Genomic DNA, 17,737 nt, shown 5'->3' on the forward strand with positions numbered 1-17,737 from the left:
GCCGGGTCTCTGACGCCATGCTGAGGCCACGCCCCCGTAAACCACGCAACGCTCCTACTAGCCCCATAGCCCCATGGAGGGGGGAGAATAGGGGTCTGGGAATGGGCGGCAACACCGGAGTAAAACACTCCGGTTTTTACTCCGCCGTCGGCACTTAGACTTCGGTTGGGAGAATCCCGCCCATCATCCATCCCCTGTAATACCTGTAAGGGATTGGTGAGGGTGTGAGACTAACAACCAGCGGTGTCTGCCACCCTGGGACTCTCCTTCCCCCATAGCTTCTCCCCATCACCCCAATGACACCCCCTGCCCCCCCCCCCCCCCCCCCACAGTGAGGGCCCCTGATCACTGGACCCCAGACCCTGAATCCCAGACACCCACACATAAAGTTACCTGGACCGGGCAGTGATCCCCTCCCTCATGCACACACCCACACTCTGGCCCCTGGAATGGATCACACAGTACAGAGGTTGGCATGGAGGATCTGCGGGCACTGCGACACCCACCCCGATGGCAGCCCACCCCAGCCAAGGCTGACCCACCCCCATGGGTCCCCCACCCCTTTCCGAACAATGAGGTCACAAACCCAGTGCTCTTGGGCTCTTTGCCGGTGAGTGACGATGGCTACTGACCCCCTCAGATCCCCACAGCAGCCATTCCGCCAGCTTCACGTTTTTAAAAAGTACTAATCGGCACTAATTGGCAAGGTCTTTATTATGCAAATGTGAGCGGGTCAATTTGATCACAACCAGATCGCTGCCTGGTGCGGTTCTCAATTCAGGCATCTCCCACGATTTAACGGCCTCATCGCGCCCTCGCTTAAGCACAACACGGCCATTAAATCGTGCCCAATGTTGTGTGTTTAATACTGAGACTGACACTGAATCCTGTCACATTCAGTGGGAATCTCCATTCCTGAGACTAAGTGTTGGTGGCGGGGCAGGATTAGTGCAGCTCTACGACAGATAAACTGGCGTCCACCCGGACCGATTCACTGACCAGTAGGAGGCTGGCACCGGTGCCACATGGAACACGATGGATTCCAATGAGAAACTCTGCCAGATTCACCATGTTCAGGATTGACACGCAGGAGACTGACAAGCTGCAGCTACATATACACACTTAACACCGCGTACACACTCATCCCAGACAACAAGATGGCACTGGTTGTACTGGAGCGCGCCCATCCTGTTGATGGGTTGGCTGGGGCCTGAGGCTACCTGAAGTGGCCTCGGGATACACTCATACTACTGTGGCCCGAAGATCACAGCGGGCAGTCAGTGGCATGCGCGGCTGCATGGCTGTCTTGCAGGCTGCGGCAATGGTGTCCCATGCCCGTCCACCCCGACCCCACAGCCCACCTCCTGGCCACCCCTCGCTACTCTCCCCGGCCCTGGCAAAGAAAACCCGGTCAGAAGCACAACTGTCAACACATTATGACGATGTTGGACACTTTCCTTACCCCCTCTCACCCCCTCAGCAGACATTTGAAAGCACAAGTGAACCTCGCCGTCAGGAACTCCCCCTAGTGGAGACGGAGAATCGCGGAGGCCGCAGAGAATGCTGGGTCAGGCCCACTAATGATATGCAAACAGTGTTTACTGCACGTGGGAAGTAGAACACATTGACATTGCTGTCGAGGCACCGGGGAACTGCAATATGGTGTGAACTAGGCGCCAGCCACGATTTCAACGTCAAAAAAGATTCTCTGACCAATCGCGTTTCGCAATTCCGTTGTCGGCTGACAGAGAATCTGTCTTGTGTTTAACACTAAGATTGTTGCTGAATCATTATATTGTTGTTGTTATATTGGTGTTATTTACGGCATAGAAGGAGGCCATTCGGCCCATTGCTTCTGTACTGGCTCCCAAAAGAGCAACATAGCAAGTCCCATTGTCCAGCTTTTTCTCCGAAGCCCTCTAAATTCATCACTTTCAAATATATATCAAGTTCTCTTTTGAAACCTTCCATGGAATCCACCTGCACCACTCTCCCAGTAACACATTCCAAACTCCAAGAACTCTGAGTGAAGCAGTTTCTACTCATCTCCCTCCTAGCTCTTTTGTTGACCATCTTAAAATTGTAACCCCAAGTCACTGATATACCAACCAGTGGAAACAGGATATCCTTCTTTCCTCTGTCAAAATTGTTCATCATTTTAAACACCTCAATAAGGTCACCTCCTAATCTTCTCTGCTCCAAGGAGAACAAGCCCAATTTCTCCAATCTTTCCTTGTATCTAAAATTCCTCATTCCTGGTATCATTCCAGTAAATCTCCTCTGCACTCTCTCCAGGACTTTAACATCCTTCCTTAAATAAGGACCAAATGTGGTCTGACCAATTATTTGGGGAGGTGAAGCACACGAAGATCAGCACTGAATCGTGTGTCATGTGTTTAACACTGAGATTGCCACTGAATCGTGTGTCATGTGTTTAACACGAAGATTAGCACTGAATCCTGTGTCATGTGTTTAACACTGATATTGCCACTGAATCGTGTGTCATGTGTTTAACACTGAGATTGGCACTGAATCCTGTGTCATGTGTTTAACACTGAGATTGCCACTGAATCCTGTGTCATGTGTTTAACACTGAGATTGGCACTGAATCCTATGTCATGTGTTTAACACTGTGATTGGCACTGAGATTGGCACTGTGATTGGCACTGAATCCTGTGCCATGTGTTTAACACTGAGATTGGCATTGAATCCTGTGTCATGTGTTTAACACTGAGATTGGCGCTGAATCCTGTGTCATGTGTTTAACACTGAGATTGGCGCTGAATCCTGTGTCATGTGTTTAACACTGAGATTGGCACTGAATCCTGTGTCATGTGTTTAACACTGAGATTGGCGCTGAATCCTGTGTCATGTGTTTAACACTGAGATTGGCACTGAATCCTGTGTCATGTGTTTAACACTGAGATTGGCACTGAATCCTATGTCATGTGTTTAACACTGAGATTGGCACTGAATCCTGTGTCATGTGTTTAACACTGAGATTGGCACTGAATCCTATGTCATGTGTTTAACACTGAGATTGGCATTGAGATTGGCACTGTGATTGGCACTGAATCCTGTGTCATGTGTTTAACACTGAGATTGGCACTGAATCCTGTGTCATGTGTTTAGCACTGAGATTGTCACTGAGATTGGCACTGAATCCTGTGTCATGTGTTTAACACTGAGATTGCCACTGAATCGTGTGTCATGTGTTTAAGACTGAGATTGGCACTGAATCCTCTGTCATGTGCAAGGACAGTGGTGGGAAGCTGTGTGTGGAGGCTGAGGAGATAAGCGAGATACTAAATGAATACTTTTCGTCAGTATTCACTCAGGAAAAAGATAATATTGTGGAGGAGAATGCTGAGACCCAGGCTATTAGAATAGATGGCATTGAGGTGCGTAGGGAAGAAGTGTTGGCAATTCTGGACAAGGTGAAAATAGATAAGTCCCCGGGGCCTGATGGGATTTATCCTAGGATTCTCTGGGAAGCCAGGGAAGAGATTGCTGAGCCTTTGGCTTTGATTTTTAGGTCATCATTGGCTACAGGAATAGTGCCAGAGGACTGGAGAATAGCAAATGTGGTCCCTTTGTTCAAGAAGGGGAGTAGAGATAACCCCGGTAACTATAGGCCGGTGAGCCCAACGTCTGTGGTGGGTAAAGTCTTGGAGAGGATTATAAAAGATACGATTTATAATCATCTAGATAGGAATAATATGATTAGGGATAGTCAGCATGGTTTTGTGAAGGGTAGGTCATGCCTCACAAACCTTATCGAGTTCTTTGAGAAGGTGACTGAACAGGTAGACGAGGGTAGAGCAGTTGATGTGGTGTATATGGATTTCAGTAAAGCATTTGATAAGGTTCCCCACGGTCGGCTATTGCAGACAATACGGAGGCTGGGGATTGAGGGTGATTTAGAGATGTGGATCAGAAATTGGCTAGTTGAAAGAAGACAGAGAGTGGTGGTTGATGAGAAATGTTCAGAATGGAGTTCAGGTACGAGTGGCGTACCACAAGGATCTGTTCTGGGGCCGTTGCTGTTTGTCATTTTTATAAATGACCTAGAGGAGGGCGCAGAAGGATGGGTGAGTAAATTTGCAGCTGACACTAAAGTTGGTGGAGTTGTAGACAGTGCGGAAGGATGTTGCAGGTTACAGAGGGACATAGATAAGCTGCAGAGCTGGGCTGAGAGGTGGCAAATGGAGTTTAATGTGGAGAAGTGTGAGGTGATTCACATTGGAAAGAATAACAGGAATGCGGAATATTTGGCTAATGGTAAAATTCTTGGTAGTGTGGATGAGCAGAGGGATCTCGGTGTCCATGTACATAGATCCCTGAAAGTTGCCACCCAGGTTGATAGGGTTGTGAAGAAGGCCTATGGTGTGTTGGCCTTTACTGGTAGAGGGATTGGGTTCCGGAGCCATGAGGTCATGTTGCAGTTGTACAAAACTCTAGTACGGCCGCATTTGGAGTATTGCGTACAGTTCTGGTCGCCTCATTATAGGAAGGACGTGGAAGCTTTGGAACGGGTGCAGAGGAGATTTACCAGGATGTTGCCTGGTATGGAGGGAAAATTTTATGAGGAAAGACTGATGGACTTGAGGTTGTTTTCGTTAGAGAGAAGAAGGTTAAGAGGTGACTTAATAGAGGCATGCAAAATGATCAGAGGGTTAGATAGGGTGGACAGCGAGAGCCTTCTCCCGCGGATGGAGGTGGCTAGCACGAGGGGACATAGCCTTAAATTGAGGGGTAATAGATATAGGACAGAGGTCAGAGGTGGGTTTTTTACGCAAAGAGGGGTGAGGCCGTGGAATGCCCTACCTGCAACAGTAGTGAACTCGCCAACATTGGGGGCATTTAAAAGTTTATCGGATAAGCATATGGATGATAAGGGCATAGTGTAGGTTAGATGGCCTTTAGTTTTTTCCATGTCGGTGCAACATCGAGGGCCGAAGGGCCTGTACTGCGCTATATCGTTCTATGTTCTATGTTCTATGTGTTTAATACTGTGATTGGCACTGAATCCTATGTCACGTGTTTAACACTGAGATTGGCACTGAATCCTATGTCATGTGTTTAACACTGAGATTGGCACTGAATCCTGTGCCATGTGTTTAATACTGAGATTGCCACTGAATCCTATGTCATGTGTTTAACACTGAGATTGGCACTGAATCCTGTGCTATGTGTTTAGCACTGAGATTGGCACTGTAATTGGCACTGAATCCTATGTCATGTGTTTAATACTGTGATTGGCACTGAATCCTATGTCATGTGTTTAACACTGAGATTGGCACTGAATCCTATGTCATGTGTTTAACACTGAGATTGGCACTGAATCCTATGTCATGTGTTTAACACTGAGATTGGCACTGAATCCTATGTCATGTGTTTAACACTGAGATTAGCACTGAATCCTGTGCCATGTGTTTAATACTGAGATTGGCACTGAATCCTGTGCCATGTGTTTAACACTGAGATTGGCACTGAATCCTGTGTCATGTGTTTAACACTGAGATTGTCACTGAGATTGGCACTGAATCCTATGTCATGTGTTTAACACTAAGATTGTCACCCATGTTGGCACTGAGTTTATCACACTTTCCTCATTCGTGTCCTGCGATTCGAGGCAATGGGCCAAGTGCTGGCAAATGGGATTAGGATTGGCAGATCAGGTGCCTTTCATGCGGTGGTGAGGATTTGATGGGTCGAACAGCCTTTTCTGCACGATATTTTTCTGTGATTCTGTGATGTACTCATGTTCCTAACGTTTGTAGTAGTCTTGTGATTTCATTTTTCTGTTTGTTGTTTAGATCATGCTGCTGGAAACGTCCCGAAGGTACGACCCACAAATGCAGGGCATCACCTTTCTGCCAGATTACAGTTACAACAGAGAGGACTTTGCGAGGGCGGGTGTGTGACACATCTTCTGGATTATTCTCTCTCTTTATAGTGTCAACATGATGCATCATTGTTCGGTGACAGGAAATTCTCCAATGCAATGTCAACATTAATTATAATAAGTTAATTAGACACTGAATGGCTTGTGAAAGACGATGCAATATTAACTTTCAATAGATAATTATATAAATTCTGGAAAGGAAAAATTAAAGCGACCTGGGGAGTAAGTGGGACTAATTGGATAACTCCTTTCTGTGCTGTCTTTATCAATTAAAGAAATGAGGTGCATCGTTCAAAATCTGGCAAATGTTAAGAAGCTTTTCATTAACAATGCAATATAAATCAGGCTTTTACTGAAGGAAGAAACATGGAATCCCATCCCCAGCAGTCTGACCAAGTGCTGGGTTTAAAAGTTTCTCCCTGAATACAAAGGAGCTGGAGGATAGACTTGTTCTCTGTAATTATCATATAATGGAGTCTGTGTAACAAGCAATTGGACTGTGTATATGGATGGACTGTAAATGAGATCTATTCTAATATCAGTGTTTTTTCTTTTCTCTCTTTCTTTGTGTTGCTCAGGACTGCAGTTTGAGTTTATCAATCCCATCTTTGAGTTTTCAAAGGGTATGAATGATCTGCACTTGGATGATGCTGAATATGCCCTCCTAATCGCCATCAATCTCTTCTCAGCAGGTATGGGCTCTTGTTCTGCTGGTCAATTAAAGAAACCCTTCACACTGGCTCCCTTCTTACCACATTGGAGTTTATGTATTGCGGCAAAACTTATCTTTCCCTGGCGTTCTCAGTGATGGGCCAGTGCCAGTTCTGCTGGACTAAAGATTGACCAGAGTAGATACTTCTGTCCCTGTTTTGATGTTTAGCCCATGATTTCTTCACGCGCAACATCCCATGTACAATCTTACACTTCAAAAAGTGTTTGGATGAGTGAGGAGTGGGCTACAAATGTGGGTGGCACAGTAGCATAGTGGTTAGCACTGTGGCTTCACACGCCAGGGTTCCAGGTTTGATTCCCTGCTGGGTCACTCTCTGTGTGGATCCTGCACGTCCTCCCCGTGTCTGCGTGGGTTTCCTCCGGGTGCTCCGGTTTCCTCCCACAAGTGCCGAAAGACGGGCTGTTAGGTAATTTGGGCATTATGAATTCTCCCTCTGTGTACCCGAACAGTTGCCGGAGTGTGGTGACCAGGGGCTTTTCACAGTAACTTCATTGCAGTGTTAATGTAAGCCTCCTTGTGACAATAAAGATTATTATTATTATTATTATTATTAAGTGACAGATCAAACCTATAAAATTCTAACAGGACAAGACAGGGTGGATGCAGGAAGGATGTTCTCGATGGCGGGTGTGTCCAGAATCAGGAGTCACAGTCTGTGAATACTGGGGTAAATTATTTAGGACAGAGATGAGGAGAAATTTCTTCACCCAGACAGTGGTGAGCCTGTGGACTTTGTTACTGATGGAACCATCAATTCACCAGACACGTGCTTTCAGATATGAACAGTGGTTTTAATCTACTTACTACAGAGCCAGCCTGTTACCCGTTGATGAACTCTCGGTGAACTGCAGGCTGACTCTGGACAAGGGGATTTATACAGCAGCACAAGGGGGAGGAGTCATTGGTGGAGCCAAGGGTGGAGCACTGTACAAACTCCTGAGCATTCCCAGAGCTACCCCCCTAGTGGTCGGATAACGCTACTGCGCTTACAAAGATACAGTGTGAATTACCAAGTTACATTCACCACAGTTACCACAGAAAATAGTTGAGTCCAGAACATTGCATGTTTTCAAGAAGTAGTTAGATACAGCACTTGTTACAAAAAGAATCAAAGGATATGGGGAAAAGCAGAATTAGGCTATTGAGTTAGATGATCAGCCATGATCGTAATGAATGGCTGAGCAGGCTCGAAGGGCCTATTCCTGATCCCATTTTCCATGTTTCTATGAGATAATGCAACAGATTATATTAATTTGACAAATATCACTGACATACAAATGTACACAGTACAATCTTCCACTCATCCATGTATGAACACTGAGTCTGACTCAGCACCTACAGCATAATTTATCCAACAAAATCAATGAAAATTTAATTCAGGTGATTTCTATAACAACAGAACAATCTGTAACTTAAACTTTATGCCTGGGTGGCAAGTTGACAATTCACCTTGTCATGTGCCTGCAGATCAATATTCTCTGACATTCAAACAAGAAAATAAATCAAATATGTCTCTCACACATCTTCATCAGACTGCCAAATTTCAATCAGTTAAAACTAGGTGATACTTGTGATACTAAGAGTACTCTTCTTGTACTCTTTGTCTTAATATCTAAGGTATAGGAAACCTAAACATCCTCTGCGAATCTAATGGTCTGCACCAACTGGCTGGTTTAATTCAGTTGGCTGGATAGCTGGATCACTAAACGCATTCAAATGGTCATTGGATAAGCATATGGATGATAAGGGAATAGTGTAGAGGGACTTTAGAGGGGTTTCACAGGATGGCGCAACATCGAGGGCCGAAGGGCCTGTATTGCGCTGTAATGTTCTATGTTCTATGATCCAGAGCAGGTTCAATTCCCGTATCGGCCTTCTCAACCTTACTGCTTGCCTGAGGTGTGGTGATTCTCCGGTTAAATGACTGCTAGTCAGCTCTACCCCTCAAATGGGAAAGCAGCCTAAGGTCATCTGGGACTATGGTGACTTTACTTACTTACTAACAGATCCAGAAACCTGCTGTGCTCCTAAAAGTGGATGCTGGATTCAAACTCAATTACCCTACCTTACAGAACGTAGACTCAAAATGCCTGAACTATACTGGAAACAAACGGTGCTGCAATTAAAAGATTGGAGACATTCCATATCACACTTCATGTCCAATAAATTTTCCAAAATGCAGCCATTTTTCAGGCAGTCAGTGTACTCCCGCCGGGAATCAGCCAGTATTTTCCGATCCTGCCTACTCACTGGCCAGTGAGTGCCGGGAAGAAACTCAGAGACAAACTCCGCAACCACGATGGTGGGGGAATAGCGGGAGGTCCGTTCCCGCACCTCCCGCTATTCTCCCACCCCCCCCCCCCCCAAATGTGTGTCCGGTTTTGCGACACGCTGCTCGGAGAAACGCGGGCCGCCGATTCTCCGGCCCGGATGGGCCGAGCGGCCTGCCATTCCCGACCTGTTCACGACGGCGGCAACCACACCTGGTCGCTGCCGTTGTGAACATGGCGTGCCAGGTAAGTGTGGGGCCTGTGGGGGGGCGGATCGGGGATCGAGCACCACGACCATGCTCGGGAGGGGACTGGCCCGCGATCGGTGCCTACCGATCGTCGGGCCGGCGTCTCAAGGGGACGCACTCTTTCCACTCTGTCGCCCCGCAAGATCAAGCCGTCACGTTTTGTGGGGCGGCTGAGGGGAAAGACAGCAACCGCGCATGCGCAGGTTTGAGCTGTCCAACCCGCGCATGCGCGGCTGACGTCATTAGGCGCCGCCACCATGTCATTCTTGGCGCGCCGAACCTTGAAGCCAGGGACAAGGCCCGGCGGCCGAGTTTCCCGGTACGGCCCTCCTATCCCCCCCCCGGGGAGGGGAGAATAGGAGGCTGGGAGAGGCTTCCGACGCCGTCGTGAACCTCTCCAGGTTTCACGACGGCGTCGGGCCTTGCGGAGAATTCCGTCCTAACAGCCTGACATCCCTCCATTATTCAGACTCACGCAAGCAGAAGGCAGGTGGCACCTGTGGAAGAAGTTTGCTCAGTTAGCTGCCAGCCGTGGATCAGATGCAGCAGCCTTGTCCCTCAGTCAGGAACAGGGGTTTTCAAGACCCACTCCAGAGATTTGGAAACGTGGCCCAGGCTGACCCTTCCGTGCAGTACACAAGGAGGCTGCACTCTCAGCGGTATCATCTTTAAGACATTAAAGCAAATATCTGCCCTCTCAAGTGGGTGCAAAAAATCCCATGGCAATTTTGGAGGAAGAACAGGAAGGTTCCCTGAGTGTCCCACAACAAGACATCACTAGAATACAGTATCTGGTCCTTGGTGAATTGTTTGTGGGTGCTTGCTGTGCACTAATTGGCTGCCACGTTTCCTATATTCCAACAGTGACTGCTCTTCAAATGAACTTAATTGGTTTTAAAACACTTTAACATAGAAACATGGAAAATGGGAGCAGGAGGAGGCCATTTGACCCTTCGAGCCTGCTCTGCCATTCACTACGATCATGGCTGATCATTCAACTCAATAGCCTAATCCTGCTTTTCCCCCAAAACCTTTGATCCCCTTCGCCCTGAGTGCTATATCGTACTGCTTCCTGAAAACATATAGGGCGGGATTCTCCGGTCGGTCAGCCACGTTTTCCTGCATGGCGCGCACCCGCCGGCAGTGGGATTCTCCTTTCCCGCAGCCGGCCATTGAGGTTTCCCATTGTGACCACCCCACGTCATCGTGAAAACCGTGGGTGTGGGTGTGCTGCCGGCGGTCCAAAGGATCCCGCCGACGGAGAATCCCGCTGACAATGTTTTGGCCTCAACTACTTCCTGTGGTAATAATTCCACAGGCCAACCACTCTCTGGATGAAGAAATGTATCCTCATCTTACAGGGAGCCCGTCCGCCAGCTCCCCCCGCCGGCCCGGAGGTCGGGGAGGGTTGTGCGTGGCAAAAGGCATGGCAGCGGTCACTTATGGGGGAGCCCGTCCGCCAGCTCCCCCCAAAGGGGCTCTCATAGAATTTACAGTGCAGAAGGAGGCCATTCGGCCCATCGAGTCTGCACCGGCTCCTGGAAAGAGCACCCTACCCGAGGTCAACACCTCCACCCTATCCCCATAACCCAGTAACCCCACCCAACACCAAGGACAATTTTGGACACTAAGGGCAATTTATCATGGCCAATCCACCTAACCTGCACATCTTTGGACTGTGGAGGAAACCGGAGCACCTGGAGGAAACCCACGCAGACACGGGGAGAATGTGCAGACTCCGCACAGACAGTGACCCAATCCGGAATCGAACCTGGGACCCTGGAGCTGTGAAGCAATTGTGCTATCCACAATGCTACCGTGCTGCCCAACCGGGTTGGTTTAGCACAGTAGGCTAAACAGCTAGCTTGTAATGCAGAACAAGGCCAGCAGCGTGGGTTCAATTCCCGCACCGGCCTCCCCGAACAGGCCCCGGAACGTGGCGACTAGGGGCTTTTCACAGTAACTTCATTGGACCTACTTATGATAATAAGCGATTATTTTATTGGTGGCACGGTAGCATAGTGGTTAGCACTGTGGCTTCACAGCCCCAGGGCCCCATTCATTCTTCTGAACTCCAGCGAGAACAATCCCAACCTAGTCAATCTCTCCTTATATGACAGTCCCGCCATCCCTGCAATCAGTCTGGTAAACCTTCACTGCACTCCCTCGAGAGCAAGAACATCCTTCCTCAGAGAAGGAGACCAAAACTGCACACAAAACTCCAGGTGTGGCCTCACCAAGGCCTTGTACAATTGCAGCAAAACATCCCTGCTTCTGTACGAGAAACTTCTTGCAATGAAGGCCAGCATGCCATTAGCCTTCTTTACCGCCTGCTGCACCTGCATGCTTACCTTCAGCGAATGGTGCACAAGGACACCCAGGTCTCGTTGCACGTTCTCCTTTCCTAATTTATGGCCATTCAGATAATACTCTGCCCTCTTGTTTTTGCTGCCAAAGTGGAAGACACCACATTTATCCAAATTATACTGCATCTGCCATTCATTTGCTCACTTACTCAACATGTCCAAATCACACAGAAGGATCCTTGCATCCTCCTCACAGCTCACCCTCCCATCCATCTTTGAGCTATTCGGAGGTTGCAAAAGGCTCTAGAGAAATGCAAAGTTTTTTTTTGCTGATTTCAGGAGGGGGAGAGGGAGGGAGGAGAAACCCAAGAAAGAGAATGCTGACTTAATGAGGAGGAATATTAATACCCACTAAGATTTAGACCCAAAGCTGGAGTGCGCCTGGCAATGGCCTCTTGGTACAATCAGTGGTCATATAAAATTGAGAGAGAGAGAGGCAGGGTGCTGGGTGATTCTTAACCTTAGGGACAACATACACACCACTGTGTGACTGTACACTATAGCTGGGTGCACTTGACTCTATCTCTCAAATCCCAGTGTTGCTTTCTGGCAACACAACTGTCAGTAACTGTGGTAACTGCATTGCTTCTTCCCTAGACCGTCCAAATGTTGAAGACCACAAGCTGGTGGAGAGGCTGCAACAGCCTTATGTCGAGGCTCTCCATTCGTACACACGGAGAAAGAGACCAAACGTCAGTGATGGTGTTGTATATGGACAATTGGATTCACCTTTTTATTTCACACTCTTCGGGAATCATTAGAAAAATCAATTTATTTATAACAATTGCTCAGCGAGCCCCTCACCCTGCACCTCGCATGTGGCCAGATTCTCCGGTGCCAACCGTGTGTTTCTGGGCGGCGCGCCATTCGCTGGCAGCGGGACTCTATACTCTCGCTGCTTGTCAATGCGTCTTTAGGGGGCAACAGAGAGCGACTAATAAAGCTATAAAGAAGAGAAAGATAGATTATGAGAGTAAACTTGCTCAGAATATAAAAACAGATAGTAAAAGTTTCAACAAAAATATAAAACAAAAAAGAGTGGCTAAGGTAAATATTGGTCCTTTAGAAGATGAAAAGGGAGATTTGATAATGGGAAATGAGGAAATGGCTGAGGAACTGAACAGGTTTTTTGGGTCGGTCTTCACAGTGGAAGACACAAATAACATGCCAGTGACTGATAGAAATGAGGCTTTGACAGGTGAGGACCTTGCGAGGATTGTTATCACTAAGGAGGTAGTGATGGGCAAGCTAATGGGGCTAAAGGTAGACAAGTCTCCTGGCCCTGATGGAATGCATCCCAGAGTGCTAAAAGAGATGGCTAGGGAAATTGCAGATGCACTAGTGATAATTTACCGAAATTCACTAGACTCTGGGGTGGTCCCGGTGGATTGGAAATTAGCAAACGTGACACCATTGTTTAAAAAAGGAAGTAGGCAGAGAGTGGGTAATTATAGACCAGTGAGCTTAACTTCGGTAGTAGGGAAGATGCTGGAATCTATCATCAAGGAAGAAATAGCGAGGCATCTGGATAGAAATTGTCCCATTGGGCAGACGCAGCATGGGTTCATAACGGCTCTAACTAATTTAGTGGAATTTTTTTGAGGACATTACCAGTGCAGTAGATAACGGGGAGCCAATGGATGTGATATATTGCCGCAGGCTGGGAGGGCCAAAGGGCCTGTTCCTGTGCAGTAATTTTAAAAAAAAATCTGGATTTCCAGAAAGCCTTTGACAACGTGCCACACAAAAGGTTGTTGCATGAGATAAAGATGCATGGCATTAAGGGTAAAGTAGTAGCATGGATAGAGGATTGGTTAATTAATAGAAAGCAAAGAGTGGGGATCAATGGGTGTTTCTCTGGTTGGCAATCAGTAGCTAATAGTGTCCCTCAGGGATCCGTGTTGGGCCCACAATTGTTCACAATTTATATAGATGATTTGGAGTTGGGGACCAAGGGCAATGTGTCCAAATTTGCAGACGACACTAAGATGAGTGGTAAAGCGAAAAGTGCAAAGGATACCGGAAGTCTGCAGAGGGATTTGGATAGGTTAAGTGAATGGGCTAGGGTCTGGCAGATGGAATACAATGTTGACAAATGTGAGGTTATCCATTTTGGTAGGAATAACAGCAAACAGAATTATTATTTAAATGATAAAATATTAAAGCATGCAGCTGTGCAGAAAGACCTGGGTGTGCTAGTGCATGAGTCACAGAAAGCTGGTTTACAGGTGCAACAGGTGATTAAGAAGGTGAATGGAATTTTGTCCTTCATTGCTAGAGGGATGGAGTTTAAGACTAGGGAGGTTATGCTGCAACTGTATAAGGTGTTAGTGAGGCCACACCTGGAGTATTGTGTTCAGTTTTGGTCTCCTTACTTGAGAAAGGACGTACTGGCACTGGAGGGTGTGCAGAGGAGATTCACTAGGTTAATCCCAGAGCTGAAGGGGTTGGATTACGAGGAGAGGTTGAGTTGACTGGGACTGTACTCGTTGGAATTTAGAAGGATGAGGGGGGATCTTATAGAAACATATAAAATTATGAAGGGAATAGATAGGATAGATGCGGGTGGGTTGTTTCCACTGGCGGGTGAAAGCAGAACTAGGGGACATAGCCTCAAAATAAGGGGAAGTAGATTTAGGACTGAGTTTAGGAGGAACTTCTTCACCCAAAGCGTTGTGAATCTATGGAATTCCTTGCCCAGTGAAGCAATTGAGGCTCCTTCATTAAATGTTTTAAAGGTAAAGATAGATAGTTTTTTGAAGAATAAAGGGATTAAGGGTTATGGTGTTCAGGCCAGAAAGTGGAGCTGAGTCCACAAAAGATCAGCCATGATCTCATTGAATGGTGGAGCAGGCTCGAGGGGCCAGATGGCCTACTCCTGCTCCTAGTTCTTAACTTCTTATGTTCTTATGAATGTAACTTAGAACATAGAACATAGAACAGTACAGCACAGAACAGGCCCTTCGGCCCTCGATGTTGTGCCGAGCCATGATCACCCTACTCAAACCCACGTATCCACCCTATACCCATAACCCAACAACTCCCCCCTTAACATTACTTTTTAGGACACTACGGGCAATTTAGCATGGCCAATCCACCTAACCCGCACATCTTTGGACTGTGGGAGGAAACCGGAGCACCCAGAGGAAACCCACGCACACTTGTCACCTGTCAGCCCAAGTCTGGATATTGTCCAGACCTTGCTGCATTTGGTCATGGACTGCTTCATTATCTGAGGAGTCGCAAATGGTGAACATTGTGCAGTCATCCGCAAACATCCCCATCTCTGACCTTATGGGGGAAGGCAGGTTTTTGATGAAGCAGCTGAATATGTTTGGGCCTGGGGCACCACCCTGAGGAACTCCTGCTGTGATGTTGGTGGAAACCTGAAAGTAAGTTGGAAAATACCAAAAATACTCAGAAGGTCAGGCAGTACCAGTGTGCAGAGAAACAGAGTTAAAGTGACAGGTCAGTAATCTGTTAGAACTGTTATGATAAAAGGTCACAATCTGAAACATTCACTCAGTTTCTCTCTCCAAGATATTGCCTGACCTGCTGAGTATTTCCAGGGTTTTAAATTTGATAAATGAAACCCAGATCTTTCTGTTGGGCCTCTGGAAGCCACTGTGCGGCCTTGTTCCTCAGTGGATTCACAGCTGACTGACACTCATCATCTTTTCTGTCCCAGGACCACTTGATGTTTCCACGGATGCTGATGAAGCTGGTCTGTCTGCGGACTCTAAGCAGCGTCCATTCCGAGCAGGTCTTCGCACTCCGACTTCAGGATAAAAAATTGCCGCCCCTCCTTTCAGAAATATGGGACATGCAGGAATGACTCGAGTCCCCTCTGCAGGCTCCAGCTCCCAGAATCAGCGGCAAAGTCAAATGGGCGGGAAATTTCACTGGGTGCACATGAGAGCAGCTGAGGAAAGAGCCGGATTGGGGTGGGGGCGGGGGCGCTAACTGCAATTATCAATGCAACATTCTCATTGTGTTAAGAAATGTTTTAATGGGGACTTTCCATGTTGAATCTGGAAAAAAAATCCATTTTACCATGTTTTGTTTATAATGTGTAAACTGGTAGCTGGCTGTCTCTGTTTATCTTCATTCTGTGGATTTCTGAACTGCAGTCAATAGTTTCCTATTGCGGTCTGGATTTCTTGCTGGACTGGCTCGGTACAGGCTGGAGACTTGCCAGGCCCATGTCCATCAGGAGCAGGAGAATCTGGGCACCCTGCTCCTCTCACTCAGCCACAGTCTCAATTTCAGTGGCTGCACCAGAGAAGGTACGCGGTTCACCAGCGAAGATCGACACAACAGCGGAGCACCAGGCAAACAGAAGAGCGGGAAAGTTACAAAGACATACATCAACTAACCAAGATCAGAAAGTGCCTCGACGCAGCTTTATATGAAGCCATTGATTTATTATAATGCACTAAAATAAAAATGAACGCTTATTGAGATCAGAATCTAGTGACAGTGTGTCAGTCTCAGACTGGAAACGATTGTCAGTGTGTCAGTCACAGACTGGAATCTATTGACAGTGTGTCAGTCTCAGACTGGGATCTATTGACAGTGTGTCAGTCTCAGACTGGAATCTATTGACAGTGTGTCAGTCACAGACTGGAATCTATTGACAGTGTGTCAGTCACAGACTGGAATCTATTGACAGTGTGTCAGTCACAGACTGGAATCTATTGTCAGTGTGTCAGTCACAGACTGGAATCTATTGTCAGTGTGTCAGTCACAGACTGGAATCTATTGACAGTGTGTCAGTCACAGACTGGGATCTATTGACAGTGTGTCAGTCACAGACTGGAATCTATTGACAGTATGTCAGTCACAGACTGGAGTCTATTGACAGTGTGTCAGTCACAGACTGGAATCTATTGACTGTCTCAGTCACAGACTGGAATCTATTGTCAGTGTGTCAGTCTCAGACTGGAATCTATTGACAGTGTGTCAGTCACAGACTGGAATCTATTGACAGTGTGTCAGTCACAGACTGGAATCTATTGACAGTGTGTCAGTCACAGACTGGAATCTATTGACAGTGTGTCAGTCTCAGACTGGAATCTATTGACAGTGTGTCAGTTTCAGACTGGAATCTATTGTCAGTGTGTCAGTCTAGACTGGGATCTATTGTCAGTGTGTCAGTCACAGACTGGAGACTATTGACGGTGTGTCAGTCACAGAGAGGAATCTATTGTCAGTGTGTCAGTCACAGACTGGAATCTATTCACAGTGTGTCATTCACAGACTGGAATCTATTGACAGTGTGTCATTCACAGACTGGAATCTATTGACAGTGTGTCAGTCACAGACTGGAATCTATTGTCAGTGTGTCAGTCTCAGACTGTGATCTATTGACAGTGTGTCAGTCTCAGACTGGGATCTATTGTCAGTGTGTCAGTCTCAGACTGGAATCTATTGACAGTGTGTCAGTCTCAGACTGGGATCTATTGTCAGTGTGTCAGTCTCAGACTGTGATCTATTGACAGTGTGTCAGTCACAGACTGGGATCTACTGACAGTGTGTCAGTCACAGACTGGAATCTATTGACAGTGTGTCAGTCACAGACTGGAATCTATTGACAGTGTGTCAGTCACAGACTGGAATCTATTGACAGTGTGTCAGTCACAGACTGGAATCTATTGACAGTGTGTCAGTCACAGACTGGAATCTATTGACAATGTGTCAGTCACAGACTGGAATCTATTGACAGTGTGTCAGTCACAGACTGGGATCTATTGACAGTGTGTCAGTCACAGACTGGGATCTATTGTCAGTGTGTCAGTCGCAGACTGGGATCTATTGACAGTGTGTCAGTCACAGAGTGGAATCTATTGACAGTGTGTCAGCTCAGACTGGAATCTATTGACAGTGTGTCATTCACAGACTGGAATCTATTGACAGTGTGTCATTCACAGACTGGGATCTATTGACAGTGTGTCATTCACAGACTGGAATCTATTGACAGTGTGTCAGTCACAGACTGGGATCTATTGACAGTGTGTCAGTCACAGACTGGAATCTATTGACAGTGTGTCAGTCACAGACTGGAATCTATTGACAGTGTGTCAGTCACAGACTGGAATCTATTGTCAGTGTGTCAGTCACAGACTGGAATCTATTGACAGTGTGTCAGTCACAGACTGGGATCTATTGACAGTGTGTCAGTCACAGACTGGAATCTATTGACAGTATGTCAG

The 17,737-nt window shown here is 46.9% G+C and overlaps 1 protein-coding gene across 5 annotated transcripts in view; it reads left to right on the forward strand.

Annotated features, from left to right (window-relative positions):
* The window catches only part of LOC119971562 (oxysterols receptor LXR-alpha-like), a 218,258-nt gene extending 202,267 nt beyond the window's left edge, over positions 1–15,991 (forward strand). For 3 of the 5 annotated variants that reach the window (XM_038807256.1, XM_038807254.1, XM_038807257.1), the window contains 4 exons: positions 5,820–5,919; positions 6,487–6,600; positions 12,123–12,217; positions 15,214–15,360. In XM_038807256.1, the coding sequence (XP_038663184.1) occupies positions 5,820–5,919; positions 6,487–6,600; positions 12,123–12,217; positions 15,214–15,360 (456 nt within the window). Of the gene's footprint in view, positions 1–5,819; positions 5,920–6,486; positions 6,601–12,122; positions 12,218–15,213 lie in introns of all 5 variants that reach the window. The other 2 variants (XM_038807255.1, XM_038807258.1) reach the window with 2 other exon arrangements.
* Positions 15,992–17,737: the final 1,746 nt, after the last annotated feature.

The sequence above is a fragment of the Scyliorhinus canicula genome, chromosome 9 (assembly GCF_902713615.1).
Source record: "Scyliorhinus canicula chromosome 9, sScyCan1.1, whole genome shotgun sequence".
NCBI lineage: Eukaryota > Metazoa > Chordata > Chondrichthyes > Carcharhiniformes > Scyliorhinidae > Scyliorhinus > Scyliorhinus canicula.